The following is a 12,887-nucleotide window of genomic DNA, read 5'->3' on the forward strand; positions in this document are numbered from 1 at the left end:
ACGGCCGAATTTCGATGGAGGCGAAATTTTTGAGGCCCGTGTACTGTGCGATGTCAGTGCACGTTAAAGAACCCCAGGTGGTCGAAATTTCCAGAGCCCTTCACTACGGCGTCTCTCATAGCCTGAGTCGCTTTGGGACGTTAAACCCCAATAACTAATGAACCAACCAACCAGAGATATGGGAGAGGCCTTTGCCCTGCAGTGGGCGTAGTCAGGATGATGATGATGATGATGATGATGATGATTATGATGTGCAGCGCCTAGCATTTCTACAGGGCCACCACCCGTCTTCACTCTCCATTTATACGTCCGGGCTCTGCCTTTCTCCTGCGTGTAGAGAGGCAGGTCAGGGGCACGTTCTCCAGACCAACTTCTCCAAATTTCGCCACATTAAAGATTTCCTCTCTCTCTCTTATCGTCATCCTCTTACTTCACTTCGACCGTAGCATCCTTTGCTATTCCTAGGACGGCGTAGCAGGCAGGTTGAAGGGCACGGGCAGCCTTTCCACATTTCTGCAATTAAAGCTTTTTTCCTTCGGCCAGGCGCAAGCAGCACGTAAGCGGACGCTTACCAACATCATTCTTGACGAGCACATGCGCTGCCCAAAGGAGAGAATGACAAAAACGTGCGTCCGGCCGAATCTCGGTCCGCAGGAGGCATTACGCTAAAGCTACATTAACATCCAAAAGGAGCGGTTCGGTAGCATTTACTTCAGTAAGAGTTAAAAAATCCGAAGTACGACAGGGGAAGAGAGCTGGCGATGCTGCAAGTGGTACCGACGGCGGCGCTTCTTGGTTAGCACAGCGAAAGAAGAAGAACCTGACAGCCAGAATCACGGGCGGCGAGCTGCACGGGGCACGGGACGTGATGCACGCATAGCCCGCGACGGACAGGCGATGCCGGGCGCCATGGCTTAGGCTTGCAGTCAGGGTCCTCTGGCCTTATCTCCCAGCGGGACGCGCGCGTTGCCGTTGGTATTGACCGCCTGTTCAGCTCTCTTTCAGCAGTAGCTGCACGAGTGACCGCCTGGACCAGCGTGAGTGACGCTGCGATTTGCTCGGGTTCGGACTTCCAAGGCGCACCACCACCTGCGGCTGCGAACTGGCCACGACCATCGGCGGACAGGCTACCGCGGCGGCCGGCATCTTGGGCGAACGAGTGTGACGCTGCGGTTTGTCGGTTCTCGGATTTTTCAAGCGCTCCTCGGATAACGAAGCGGCCCACCGGGCGCGGTTCTTGATCGGCGATGGACAAGTTGCCATTTAATCTCTACCCGTACGAGCCCCTGAACAGGGAAATCATCAGACTCCTGTGTAATCCAGGATTACCGAGTGTGAAAGGTAAGTCGCTGCTTTATAAACCTCTCTTTGGGCACCTTTTTTCCCCAAGGAGCCACACTTGCCCTTTTTTTTCCCCTGCGTCTTACCTGTGACAGCCAAACGCGCTGTCGCGCGCTAAAGTGCCAACTCCAAGGGCCCTTCCTGGGCGTACGAGCCCAGCGTCGGCGCTCTTGGCGTACGCCAGAACCGGTCTGCGCATGCGCACTGCAGGAGACGCCAGCGAACCTCGGCGAGGCGCCGATATCTGTCCGTGCCAGATATCAGCGCCAGCGCACGGGCGCTCGCGTACGCGTCGGAAGCCGGGTCCGGTTTACAACGATCGGAGGACCACGGGAGTCTCGGTGACTCTTTTCTTCATGGCTTGAAATTCTTTCCCTCGACTCGAGAGGGGGAGCGAGCCAGCACCAGGGACATGGAGATGCATGCCCCTTTTTGACGTCCGTTCCGGCGTACGCCAAGAGCGCCGAGGCTGAGCGCGTATGCCCAGGAAGTGTCGTTTGAGTTGGGGTTTAACGGAAATCGCGCTAACGGAAGCGTCAAGGTTACTGGCAGGAATGGCGCGCTGCGCTGTGGTTAATTTTTAGATAATCTTTTCTGGGTAATTAAAGCAAGCTCGCGCCAAAGGAGAAACAAAGATTGGCTTCCTTATCTCGCATCATGCCTCAACACAGACCGAACCGCACTTACAATGATCGCCGACGCGTGGTTTTTTCCCATGCGAACGAACGGCTGTTGCTGCAAGCTCCTACCTTGTGCACAACGCAATGGTTGCATGGGATGGGCACGCCAGCTGCGCGCTACCCTAACGGGCATACGACCCACGTGTGCTACTGCAGTGGAAGTCGCCGTCACCTTCAGTGCAGTATGTGAGCTCCCAACAGGTCCCTTTTCTATCTCCTACAAATGTATTAATGAAACTGCAAGTTTCAGTTGGTGTTGCAGTCATGTTTTTAATATCTGGGGATCTCGCACGTCGTGGTGGCTCGAGTGCTGAGCCTAGGATAGCGGGATCGAATACCGGCCCCGCAATTTGACGAGGGGCAAGATGTCCTGTGCAGTGTTGGTGCGCATTGAAAAACCCCTGGTGGTCGAAATTAATCCCAAGCTCTCCATTACAGAGTCCCTCATAGGCCGCGTGCAGCTTCGGGAACCATTTCTTAAGGATTTCACGTTTCTCATATTCTGAAATAAAATTCCAATTCTAAAGAAATCCTTCTTACGGAAGCGCTGTTTCGCTTATGTTGCAGAGAAGTTAGAGATCTTCCACTTGAGATTTCAATTTTTAGAATATTGTCAGCCTTCAGACCAGGAGAACGTGCAGACTTCGTCAAAAGTTTAGAGCACGGGGAGGTTTGCTTCTAAGCTCTGTAGTGTGACTTGTGTAGCATTTGTGGAAGTCCTAACGAACAGAGGGGGGTACCAGTGTTCCTCTTACCTTTAAGAGGTTTGGTACGCTGAGTGTGTGTAACGAGCCTCAAGGCGAGGCCCAGACTGAAACCCCTTTGGCCATTAAGCCTTTGACAAAGGCTGTACCCTGTACGGTTCATTTGAGCTCCAGTTCTTAGCACATATTCAAAGAAACTGCAAATTTGAAGTAAAAGAATGGCGTGAAACAGTCATGTACTTCGGGAAAGTAAGTATATGAGTGATTAGGAATATTGATTTTTTGACGTCGTTTTCTAGGGTGTGTTCAGCAAACGGGCTGTAAGAAAGGCGTTTGCAAAACATCTCCAAATTTAGCCTCCGATGTCCCAAGTGGCGACTTTTCAGCAAGCAGGCGTGTGCTGAAACTTCCTTTACGTCCTTCGGAATTGAGTCGCTGAAAACGAGCGCGACAGAGCGTAGAAGCATTTTAATTTCATGCTTAAAATTAAGACGAAAAAAAGCGCAATAGACACTAAGGGTTGCTGAAGCGACTCTCGTTGAACCGTCGAAGCGTCCATGTGTCTCCCTTCCCCCCAAGACTACTTCCCCCCGAAGTCGTGAATAAATTTGGTTTTATCAGAAAGGATGCGCAGATGCTTTTCGAGTTAGTGACACATGCGGGCGTCGCGTGAAAAAGGTGTGTTCTGCGCGCTGCCTTCTGGCACCCGGCGTACAGCTGTGGCACCCGTCTGTCGGGACGCAGTCGTCGTAATCTCCACCAAGATTGCAACTGGAAGCGAGATGAATTCATCACTACGATAGAGACGGTTTATTGTTGTGTATAGCAGCATATGTAAGTTCACCCGTCCGGACACACAGCCCAAACACGGAAGACGTGCCAGCAGTGGTTTCTGAGTGACAGCACATCAACTAGACACCACTTCTGCAAATATGTCGTTTGCCCGAAGCCCGTTGTGCCATAGGCGGTGCGGGCAGGGTGTTTTTATTTTTATTTTTCCTCTTGGCCGCTCACATAGCGAATGTCGCGAGCCCACGTTGCCGAAAAGCAGAGAGAATCCTTGGCTCCGCTGTTTCTGAGGGAGAGAGAGTAAACGTTTAACCGTTCACCAAATCAATTGGTTGCGCTGTGTGGATGGCGTGCGCGCGTCGTGCGGTATAACTGAATTCAGAGTAGACCTAGACGCCTGACTGCAACTGGACGCTTTGCGTTCTCTCACTACGGAACTCGAAATGCAGAAAAACGAATGCTACATTACGGTTAGGCTTGCAGGCAAGTAAGAGCGTAGCTTCAACGGGCTTGCGTGTCTGGTGATTTTAAAGGCCGAAGCAGACGAACCATTCACCCGCATTCGAGGGGTCAGCGAAAGTTTCCCAGTGCCAGTCTCTGGTGCCGAGATCCGACACCCTAGACACGATCATGAGGCAAAGCGTTGGCCTGTAGTTGTGCATCTGCTTATGTCGGTTTTAATATAAACCCATCGCTGGGCAAGCAACGGCGCTGAGCTGTAACTGGCTCCGATATTTCGGTAGGTCTTCGGTGCAGCTTGTATCTTCCTGCTAGTTTTGTATTTTTTCGCTCATTGACCGCCCACGCTACGCCACGCAGGGTTCTTCGCTGGTCAAGGAGAGGAGAACACTGACCAGCGTCCCGATTCCACTCAGCCGCCGGAGAAACCCGATGGAACACCGGGTGCTGAGGGTGCCGAGGGTGCTGTGGGTGGCGAGGGAGCTGTGGGTGGCGAGGGTGCCGAGGGTGCCGAGGGTGCCGAGGGTGGCGAGCAAGTAGAGGTTGCTCACAAGCAGACGGATACAGGTGATTACGTCGTACTGCATGCGCATGTGACAACGCTTCGAGCTGTAGCCGCACGACCATTTTTTTAAAAAATAGTGCACCACCCGTTTTAGCGTGAGTGAAAGCGACATCTCGAAATTCTTTTAGGAGCACGTGGGGAAGCCCCTTTACTACCAGACTAGATTCAAACGCGAGCACTGCCTGGCATCATTGTTTAAGCTGTCGATGGAAATCACAGGACTCTCTGCGCAGTGCCACGAATCACGCGACTTGACCGCCGAACATTGTGTTCTGTTCGCAGGTGGTGTTTGGGTTTAATTGCGCCCTGATATGGTATCTGTCGGATAAAGAAAAGAGGGGGGATTTTTAACTGCCATTTTACGCGAAATTGATGAACATATCTTGAGCTTTTTGAAAAGCCCACGAAGAATCAGGCGCATCACACGCTACTGCGCTTCCGTCTCATTTATTTATATGCTGCTTGTCATGTATTTTGTTTGTTAGCCCACCTGCGTAGTCTTGTTTTTCGCGGCAATTGCCATGAGCGCACGCGGCACTGTGAAAGACCAGCTACAGGTCAGGCACAGCGGTCTTTGCATGCGGTGAAGCTTGGCGCCTGAAAATAAAAGCCCGCTAAAAGTGTATTAATGAGCCGTACGTCGCTGAAGAAGGAACCATCGGTTCTTGCAGTACAGACGTAAAGGAAATCGCTCTGCAACGGCCGTCCTTTATTTCGAGCTTTTGAGGGGACCCTTGCGAGAAACGCTCATAAGCGTCAAGCGGGCTTCACCTCCACGTTGCATGCTAATCTAATGGCGGAACCACTGAGTTATAAAGAGGAATAGTATAGGCATGTACTATGGTACCATAGATCGGCGTAGCTTGTGTGTTGTACAAAGCGGAACATTCCAAGATGGCTTCCGCGACAACGCGTGCGCCTGTCAAGCACTAGCATTCGAATTCAGCACTTTACCCTAGTCTTACTGAAGGCCAGTGACGCGATTAGAACGCAGTAGGGTAGAACGCAACGCGGAGAAGCCTACTTAAGGAATTAGGAGTCGCATAAGGAAGCGCTTTATGAAGCGGTATGCGATGGCAACGTGTCGTCTAAGCGAGGCGTACGCGGTAGGGAACTATGGAAGAAAGCGCTAGAATTATTGAGTGCGGACGACTGCAGCATCGCGCCGCACGGCAAGCAGGAGGGTACCTGTACGCACTCAAAAGACGAGTAGCCATCGCGTACGGCTTCTCTGAACCGCTTGCCCGCACGGCTTCCCTCATTCAACGTGAGCCAAAATGCTTCGCACACTTGCGCGTTCCTCGCAGGGACCTTCCTGCAGTTTTTTGAAATAGAAAACAGTGGTATTTAGGATTTTTTTTTTTACAGCAGCCTTCCTGAGATTATTCGAACCTGTGAAAGCATTATTAACAGACTTCTAAAACTCTTCGCAGAACGCTTATATGCCTCCGGGCTTGCGCACTGCAAAGAAGTCGCAGGGACACCTAATTCTGTTATGTATTGGCAGTGTGATAGCATTAGCAACGGTCGATGCCTTAGCGGAAATGACGTCACTTCTGGCCCGATGACGTCACTTCCTCAGCAAATAGGAACGCTCCGGTATGGTGACGTCACTTTCCTCCAGCCAATGGGAATGTATGATGACGTAACTCCTCTCCACTCAGTGGGCGAATTTTCTGACCGACAGCGCATTTTGGCCCCATGAAGCTTCTAATTGTATCGCATGAGAAAGTCAAAGCAATAGAAAAAAAAACAGTTCCAAAGTACCAGTTTTCATTTTTAGTGCCAGAACTGGTCGTTACATAATAACATTCAAAATTAAAAAAAAATTGTTGGCCAGTTTGAGCATCACTTTGACTTAACCGTAAATAGCTCTGAAATGATGGGGTCAGCAAATATACCTAAAAAAAAAATCTGGCTTCTCTTTTGGCATCTCTCTAAGCTGTTGTGAATGCTGGGCCTTCGGGAGCTGCGCTTGTAAGGGAATCTGCACGATGGGCACTAGGAAGGGTTACTGAGGACAGCCACATTCATTTACAGCTATCGAAAATCGATTGTTTGGCTTTTTGTGGCTCTACTGACGCTTATTTGACAGCAAGAAACTCTGTAATGTGAGGAAATTTGAGTTTAAATTAAACTTTTTTTTTTCAATTCGTACTCGTGATTTTTGTGCTCGAAGATTGCGTGATCACGATCTGGAATTGAATGGCGGTGTGGTCCAGCCTCAGAGATTCTTACCGAGACGACGACATTATTGCATTTAATATGTGAAAACGTCGTGTGGCGGCGCTGCTTGCATTTCATTGTTTCGGTCTTTCCAGCTCATAAAAGCTCAGATTACTGCGAAAGTAGTCTCTCTGTCATTAGGATGCAGTGATCAGTCGATGTATGCCGACTTAAGCTTGTACTCGGGGTGCGAGTTCTCGCTGTTCAGGAAAGAGTGGCCTGAAGCAATACAAAGTGGAGAAACAGCGCAGCACCCAGTATTTTCACTTACTGTTGAAAAATTCCAAAACCTTTACATCTGTACCGCTGTCGTTACTTCAGCCTTTTGGACGTAACGGGTTAGCGCTTAAGTGAAAAGCAGATTTCTCCTTGAACCGAAGCATTTTTGTTCAAACTGCTCATCGAAGCTCCGGCAATTGAAGTCTGCCCATTAAATCTTGGCTCCGCAGGAAAGGCGTTATTGTATCTTCTTTTAGCTGTCGTCCGTGTGGCGCACCGGAGATCTTCGCGCACCATTTTATTGAGCGCAGGAATGCAATTTTGTTCTGGGACATCATGCAGGGAGCAGTGCAGGGAGACGTCAGTTTAAATTCCCACAGGGCGCGATATCTGATCGTAACTGAACGTGATCGCGAACCTTTTGCCATTGTTTCTTATTGGACTGCACGGTCCGTGTAAAGCACGCATGGGACTGCAGTGCTGAACTCATTGTTTCTTTTTTGTTTCAAAACGCATTTCAGTCAAATGATGCTTCACCTTAAAGGGCCCGTGACCACCCTCGGCTCGCAAACACTCTCTACCGCTCTTGGAGCGAGCCTCCTCTCCTTCCGTTCCCTCCTTGAGATTTTTCTCTCCCGCTGCTCCTCGAGTAGGCTCGGCAAGGCAAAATCACCCGTTCCTTCTCCGATGTAAGCCGGAGGCGTGGTATCTGTGGAGTGCGTCACATGTTACGTCATGGCCCCGCCCTCAATAGAATTCTTTTCTTGGTTTTTGCATTTTCTCCGCACACTGAACGATCGAGAGGCGCGATCGGCTCGACCACCTAGACTTTACTATTTACTATTTACTAGTTTCACTATTTTTTACTTTTTATGGCTAGGGTTCAAGGCTGTCGCCGCACGCTCCCTCCGCAGTTTTTTTTTGTTCCTTCATGCGGGTTTGTAGGCATGTGCCAGAACAGAAGGCGCTGCGGAAAGCACTGTGCAGACGACGCGACGCCAAGGCTACGCCCAACCTTCTCCCGTCAGTCAGAACGATGCACCAATGGAGTGCCTTTAGCGAAAGTAACCCCCCATGACGTCAACGGGGTTCAGAGTAGTGGGGCGGGGCCGTTTTTGTTGAAGGAAAGAACGAGCGGGCTTTGATTTGATTTTTCGCAGCTTTTCGGGGCGCGCATGGCTCTAGTATTTTGCAGAGGTTATCTTCGATGCCTCATCTATGCAGTGGGCTTGTTTTTGAAAAATGCCCGGACCCTGGTCAGTGGCCCTTTAAGGATGCCCACGACGAAGGGGCCTTTCTGTCCGACTTGTTCCCGTTGTCTCGTTCACGCTTGCCTTCCTTTCAAATGCTCAGATCGTGAAGAGGCTTCCCGAGGCCTCGAGTGAGGTGCCTTTGTGCACTATATTCTGTCATGCTAGTGGACGCGCTCTGTACGTATGCTTTGGTGCGCTGGCTACATACGGTGTTAGAGAACTTCAGCGTTCGTCGAAAGATGGTGCGTCCATCCAGAAGTTGCGCGGTTTGAGTGGTTGTGCCAAAAGCGGTGCGGATTGAACTAATTTATTTTTATTTCGTTTTCGTGTTGCTCCCTTAACTGCTGCCTTTTCGGGAAAAGAAAGTGCCTTTCATTTTTCGGGCCTCTCCGTTGAGGCTGCACCGGACGACTCACATGCGCAAGGGAAGTGGTGCGAGCTAGGCCTGTAACTGCAAATCATGAAACTAAAAATCGATTTAGCTATACCCCGCAAGAACGGTGTGGCTAGCAGCAGCTTGTACTACTGCCGTTCCCTGGAGGACTTGCCCAGCAATCACCCTTTTGTACTGCGCCTAGCGCACAATTTTTCAGCTAAACTCACGGTGGTGTAGAAAATGATAGGTCACCTGGCGTGGATTCTTCTCGCAGAGTCAAATTTATGGGTCAATCTTGAAGCGCGCGAGTGGGGAAGGGGGCGCTCCTTTCTTGTGGGATTGATTTCTTGGACTTTTCTACGTCGAAAAAGTTTTTTTTTTTTATGATTTTCACATAAGATTTCGCGCTTAGTGTGGTGAGGGTGCCCCCTCCCCCTCCCCTTTTTAATCTTCCCCTGTCAATTCGACTGTAACACATTCTATATTTCAACACTGCGTCTTCTAAGGCGAAGGAGGACTGTGACTTTGCCCGTTCGCTTCCTCAACCGGCTCACGCGACGCGTTCCGTGGACGCGTTGCACGAGAATGTCTTGAGACGGAGTGTAGGGTGAATTCACACCTACACCCTATTTCAAAACTTTGTGACAATTTCCTGCCCTAAAAGCGTAAAATAATTTTATGCTAAAACATACTGTGGGCAAGAAGTGAAAATGCACACAGCGTCGACGTTGTCTGTTGCCGTTGGCTAATGCAGCCCGTTACGCCAACGTTCATGTGGTGATCCATTTTATTCAGCACATATCTCTCATCAAAATGCGATTATAAAGCTACTGGGCGCCGCTTTTGAGGCTGGATCATCTGGTGAGCCAGATACCTCTTGCAGGTATATTTGTGTATGTTAATTGAATAATTAATGAAGATGCTCTGAATAACTTCCTGTTCTAAGGTGTCTTCACTGAAATAAAAAGAAATGCCCTGTAGATAAAGATCGCACTCGGCGACACTCAGCAGGGGTGGTATTCTCCCGGTGTCGCCTTTTGCGACATGTCGCAGTCGCACTTCGCTGATTGGCTCGAGCCGCGGTGACGGTGCCGTGACGACACGAACCCGCCTTCCTGCTACGTCATCGTGACGTCGCCCCAATTTACTACGCTTAGTCGAACAACGGAATGCGCTGAAGCGATTCGTGCGGGCGACGGGCTACCGTTAGCGTACGAACGCAATCGGCAGTTGCGGCTTTTGCGCCCTTAGCGTGAAAACATGGCGACGTCCTTTCAAGCGAGAGCCGCCCGCTTCAGCCAATTCAGCAGTCCTTGCGATTCCGGTCGGCATGTTTACCGGCAACTACTGGTGTTGTTACTTTTCGCTATGACTTACCTTGCTTCGACGATAAAGTTTAAGCTGCAATTCAGCCTAGTTTTTTAGATACGCTCTCGATTCTGGAGCGCGCAAGCCTAATGGGACCTCCAGCTACACTGCTACCGTCTGCAACTGCCCGAAATGCAGCCGAAACCTAGCACAACCGTCCGGAACGAAAGAAAAATAGATTTGGAGCTTTTCGCGGTGTTTTATAGACTTAAATGAAGTAAAGCGAGTTTATATTAAATTTGCAAATGTTTTTTAGATTATTAGACGTCATGTGATGGCAAATATTCTAGCTATAAAAGATACGAAACTACTGCTGCTAGTGAATCAGCAGTGGTAAATTGTCGCTTCTCGGAGTGAATGAATGCACCGCAGACGAAAGTGCCGGCGGCTTTTTCCGTTTCTTCGAGCATCTGTAAGCACTTTTTTAGGCCCCGCCCATATGCGACATGTCGCAAAAGGCGACACCGGCAGAATACCACCCCAGAATTTCTTTGAGTCACGTAAGAATTCGGACGTGTACTGATAGGCTCGTTATGGTACGTTAGATTATTAATAAGTCCTAGAGTATCGTGATTTACTCCTTGCGTCGTGCGAAATGCGATAGGAAGTTGTGTACTATCCGGTGTTCCAGAACGGGCCTCCTTCGCTGTAGAGCAGCGCACGCTCACTTTAGGCAGCCTGAAATTAATACATCTGTGCACGTGGGGATCATTAAAAAGGTGAAAGGAAAAGGCTGACGGTTTCGGGCTGCGCTCCGTGCAGATGAGACGTACTGCATCCTTCATTACGAGCGACTCGTAAACTACGACTAACACAGAGCAGAGCTTGAGAGAGGCTGTGCCGCCGTGCTGTTGTCACGGTCGGCAGCTCGCCCAAGCTGCCGTTCATGATATTTTCGGAGACGGCGACTTCAAGATGCGAGAACAAGACCCACCGTACTTCACCCATGTCGCTAGTGAACCTTTCACGACGAGTCGGAGCGTAGACACGCGGCGGTTCGTCTAGAGAGTGCTAAGCGACCTGTAGTGCTCGACGAAATTAAGGCGCTTCACAGTACTTATTGCAGTTTGGGAGTAGTACTACGTGTAACGCGCCGCGCTGAGCGGCCTGGACTCCACTGTTAGCGAGAACAGAATTGAAACAGAGGTTCGGTGGCGCTATCCCGGGGGATCTGTGGAAAGTTGTGGCTGCTCATGCTCTCTGAACGTGGAACCGAAGCTGCGGGTTGGCTCTGAATAATTGTAGAAATGGTGGCAGCATGCCCTATCAATGACGTATTTCAATCGGCGATCCGGAGCAAGTTTTCTTCCTCCTCGAAACCGAAGTGTGTGTGTCAGTGGGCGATTACAATTCAGATCCTGATCTCTGAGCGGACCGCGACGGATGTCTTGTTGCTTTGCGAATTCGGCGAGTTGCTCGGATCGCCGATTGGAACACGCCATAAGTGGTTGAGAGGCAAACGCCGATTGCGATGAAGTGCATATAGTATACAGAGCTAACGTCCTGCGAAACACGCGAAAAGCTGCTGGAGCTTCGCAAGCTCTGGGAGTGGCTGGAGCTAAGCGAAAGGTGCCAAAGGTGCCTGTGGCTTCTGCCGAGAGCAGGCGGCACGCTTCTGCGGTGCGACCAATAGTCATCCTGCCACGCTCCGCTTCAGCCGACTGCACTCGGCGACACCTGTCCGTAGGTCAGCGAAGAGGCATTGCGACATAGATGGCGCCGCCGCGATACTGACACCGACTGTTGCTACTGTCGGTCTAGCGTGTATACAAGCGCTATAGCATCTGCACGTGCTTTGTTGGCGCATGTAGCCTCCGCACTGCGTCTAGCCCTAAAAACTATCTGATGCTTACCTCTTTTTGCTTCGTGGAATCGAAGCGCGAATTCTAACAGTGGAAATTTTGTAAAGATTAATTATTCGGGCGGGTTGGTGCTTATGATAGCTGTGAAACCACCCGGACGCGTATGCATTTATGAGGCCTCAAAATCGCAACATGGAATTTGCTTGGGCCAAAAATGTTCGGGTGCCTTTAAAGAGTTGAGAGCCTACTGAGTAACACTGAGAGTTTATTCCGGTGCTCACGCAGTATATATACTGCAGCTTGAGGGAGCTGAAGTAAAGTGAACGGATCACTTTACTTCAGATATGGGTGCACTGTAGGTGTGGTCTTGCGGAATTTCTGATCATTCATTCATTCATTCTTTTTTTTATGATCATTCTTGGCCGGAGCTGCGGTTTCTCGTGACCGCCGTCATCGCCTTGCGTTGAGCCCGCTAGATCTCGCGTTATTGCAGGTCAATCGCAGCATCAATGTGACGTTTACTTTGGCTCCGCATGTAGTACGTGCGTACATTGTCGCTGTGAACTGGCATTTTGAACACTGCAGATAATCCGCAACCGCAAGAAGGGGACTCAATCCGCATGGCCAGACCATTTCCGCCATTCTCGTCTAGCACTAAGGCCGGCAAAGGCGCCACAAAGGTGGCATCTGTCCAGAGACCTCATAAGTCCAAGTCCAAAGCTCAAGCCCAGCCGCAAATGCAAGCTCAAGCGCAAGATCAGGTGCTGCCGAAAGGTCAAGAGCAGCCGAAAGGTCAAGAGCAACCTAAAGGTCAAGAACAGCCGAAAGGTCAAGAACAGCCGAAAGATCAAGAACAGCCGAAAGATCAAGAACAGCCGAAAGATCAAGAACAGCTGAATGGTCAAGAACAACCGAAAGGTCAAGAACAGCCGAAAGGTCAAGAACAGCCGAAAGGTCAAGAACAGCCGAAAGGTCAAGAACAGCCGAAAGGTCAAGAACAGCCGAAAGGTCAAGCGCAGCCTCAAGCTCAAAACCAGCCTCAAGCTGAGGCCCATCAAGCCCAGGGACAGCCGAAAACTCATGCCCAGCCAAAAGCTAATGCTCA

At 50.3% G+C, this 12,887-nt stretch overlaps 1 protein-coding gene across 1 annotated transcript in view; it reads left to right on the plus strand.

Moving 5' to 3' along the window:
- The first annotated feature begins 1,005 nt into the window (after positions 1 to 1,005).
- The window catches only part of LOC149352682 (uncharacterized), a 37,003-nt gene continuing 25,121 nt past the window's right edge, over positions 1,006 to 12,887 (plus strand). Inside the window, exon 1 of the mRNA XM_089575716.1 lies at positions 1,006 to 1,341. Coding sequence (XP_089431842.1) covers positions 1,248 to 1,341 — 94 coding nt within the window. The 5' untranslated portion in view covers positions 1,006 to 1,247. The remainder of the gene's footprint in view (positions 1,342 to 12,887) is intronic.

Source organism: Amblyomma mixtum, chromosome 3, assembly GCF_055824585.1.
Source record: "Amblyomma mixtum isolate Tamu chromosome 3, ASM5582458v1, whole genome shotgun sequence".
Classification (NCBI taxonomy): Eukaryota; Metazoa; Arthropoda; class Arachnida; order Ixodida; family Ixodidae; genus Amblyomma; species Amblyomma mixtum.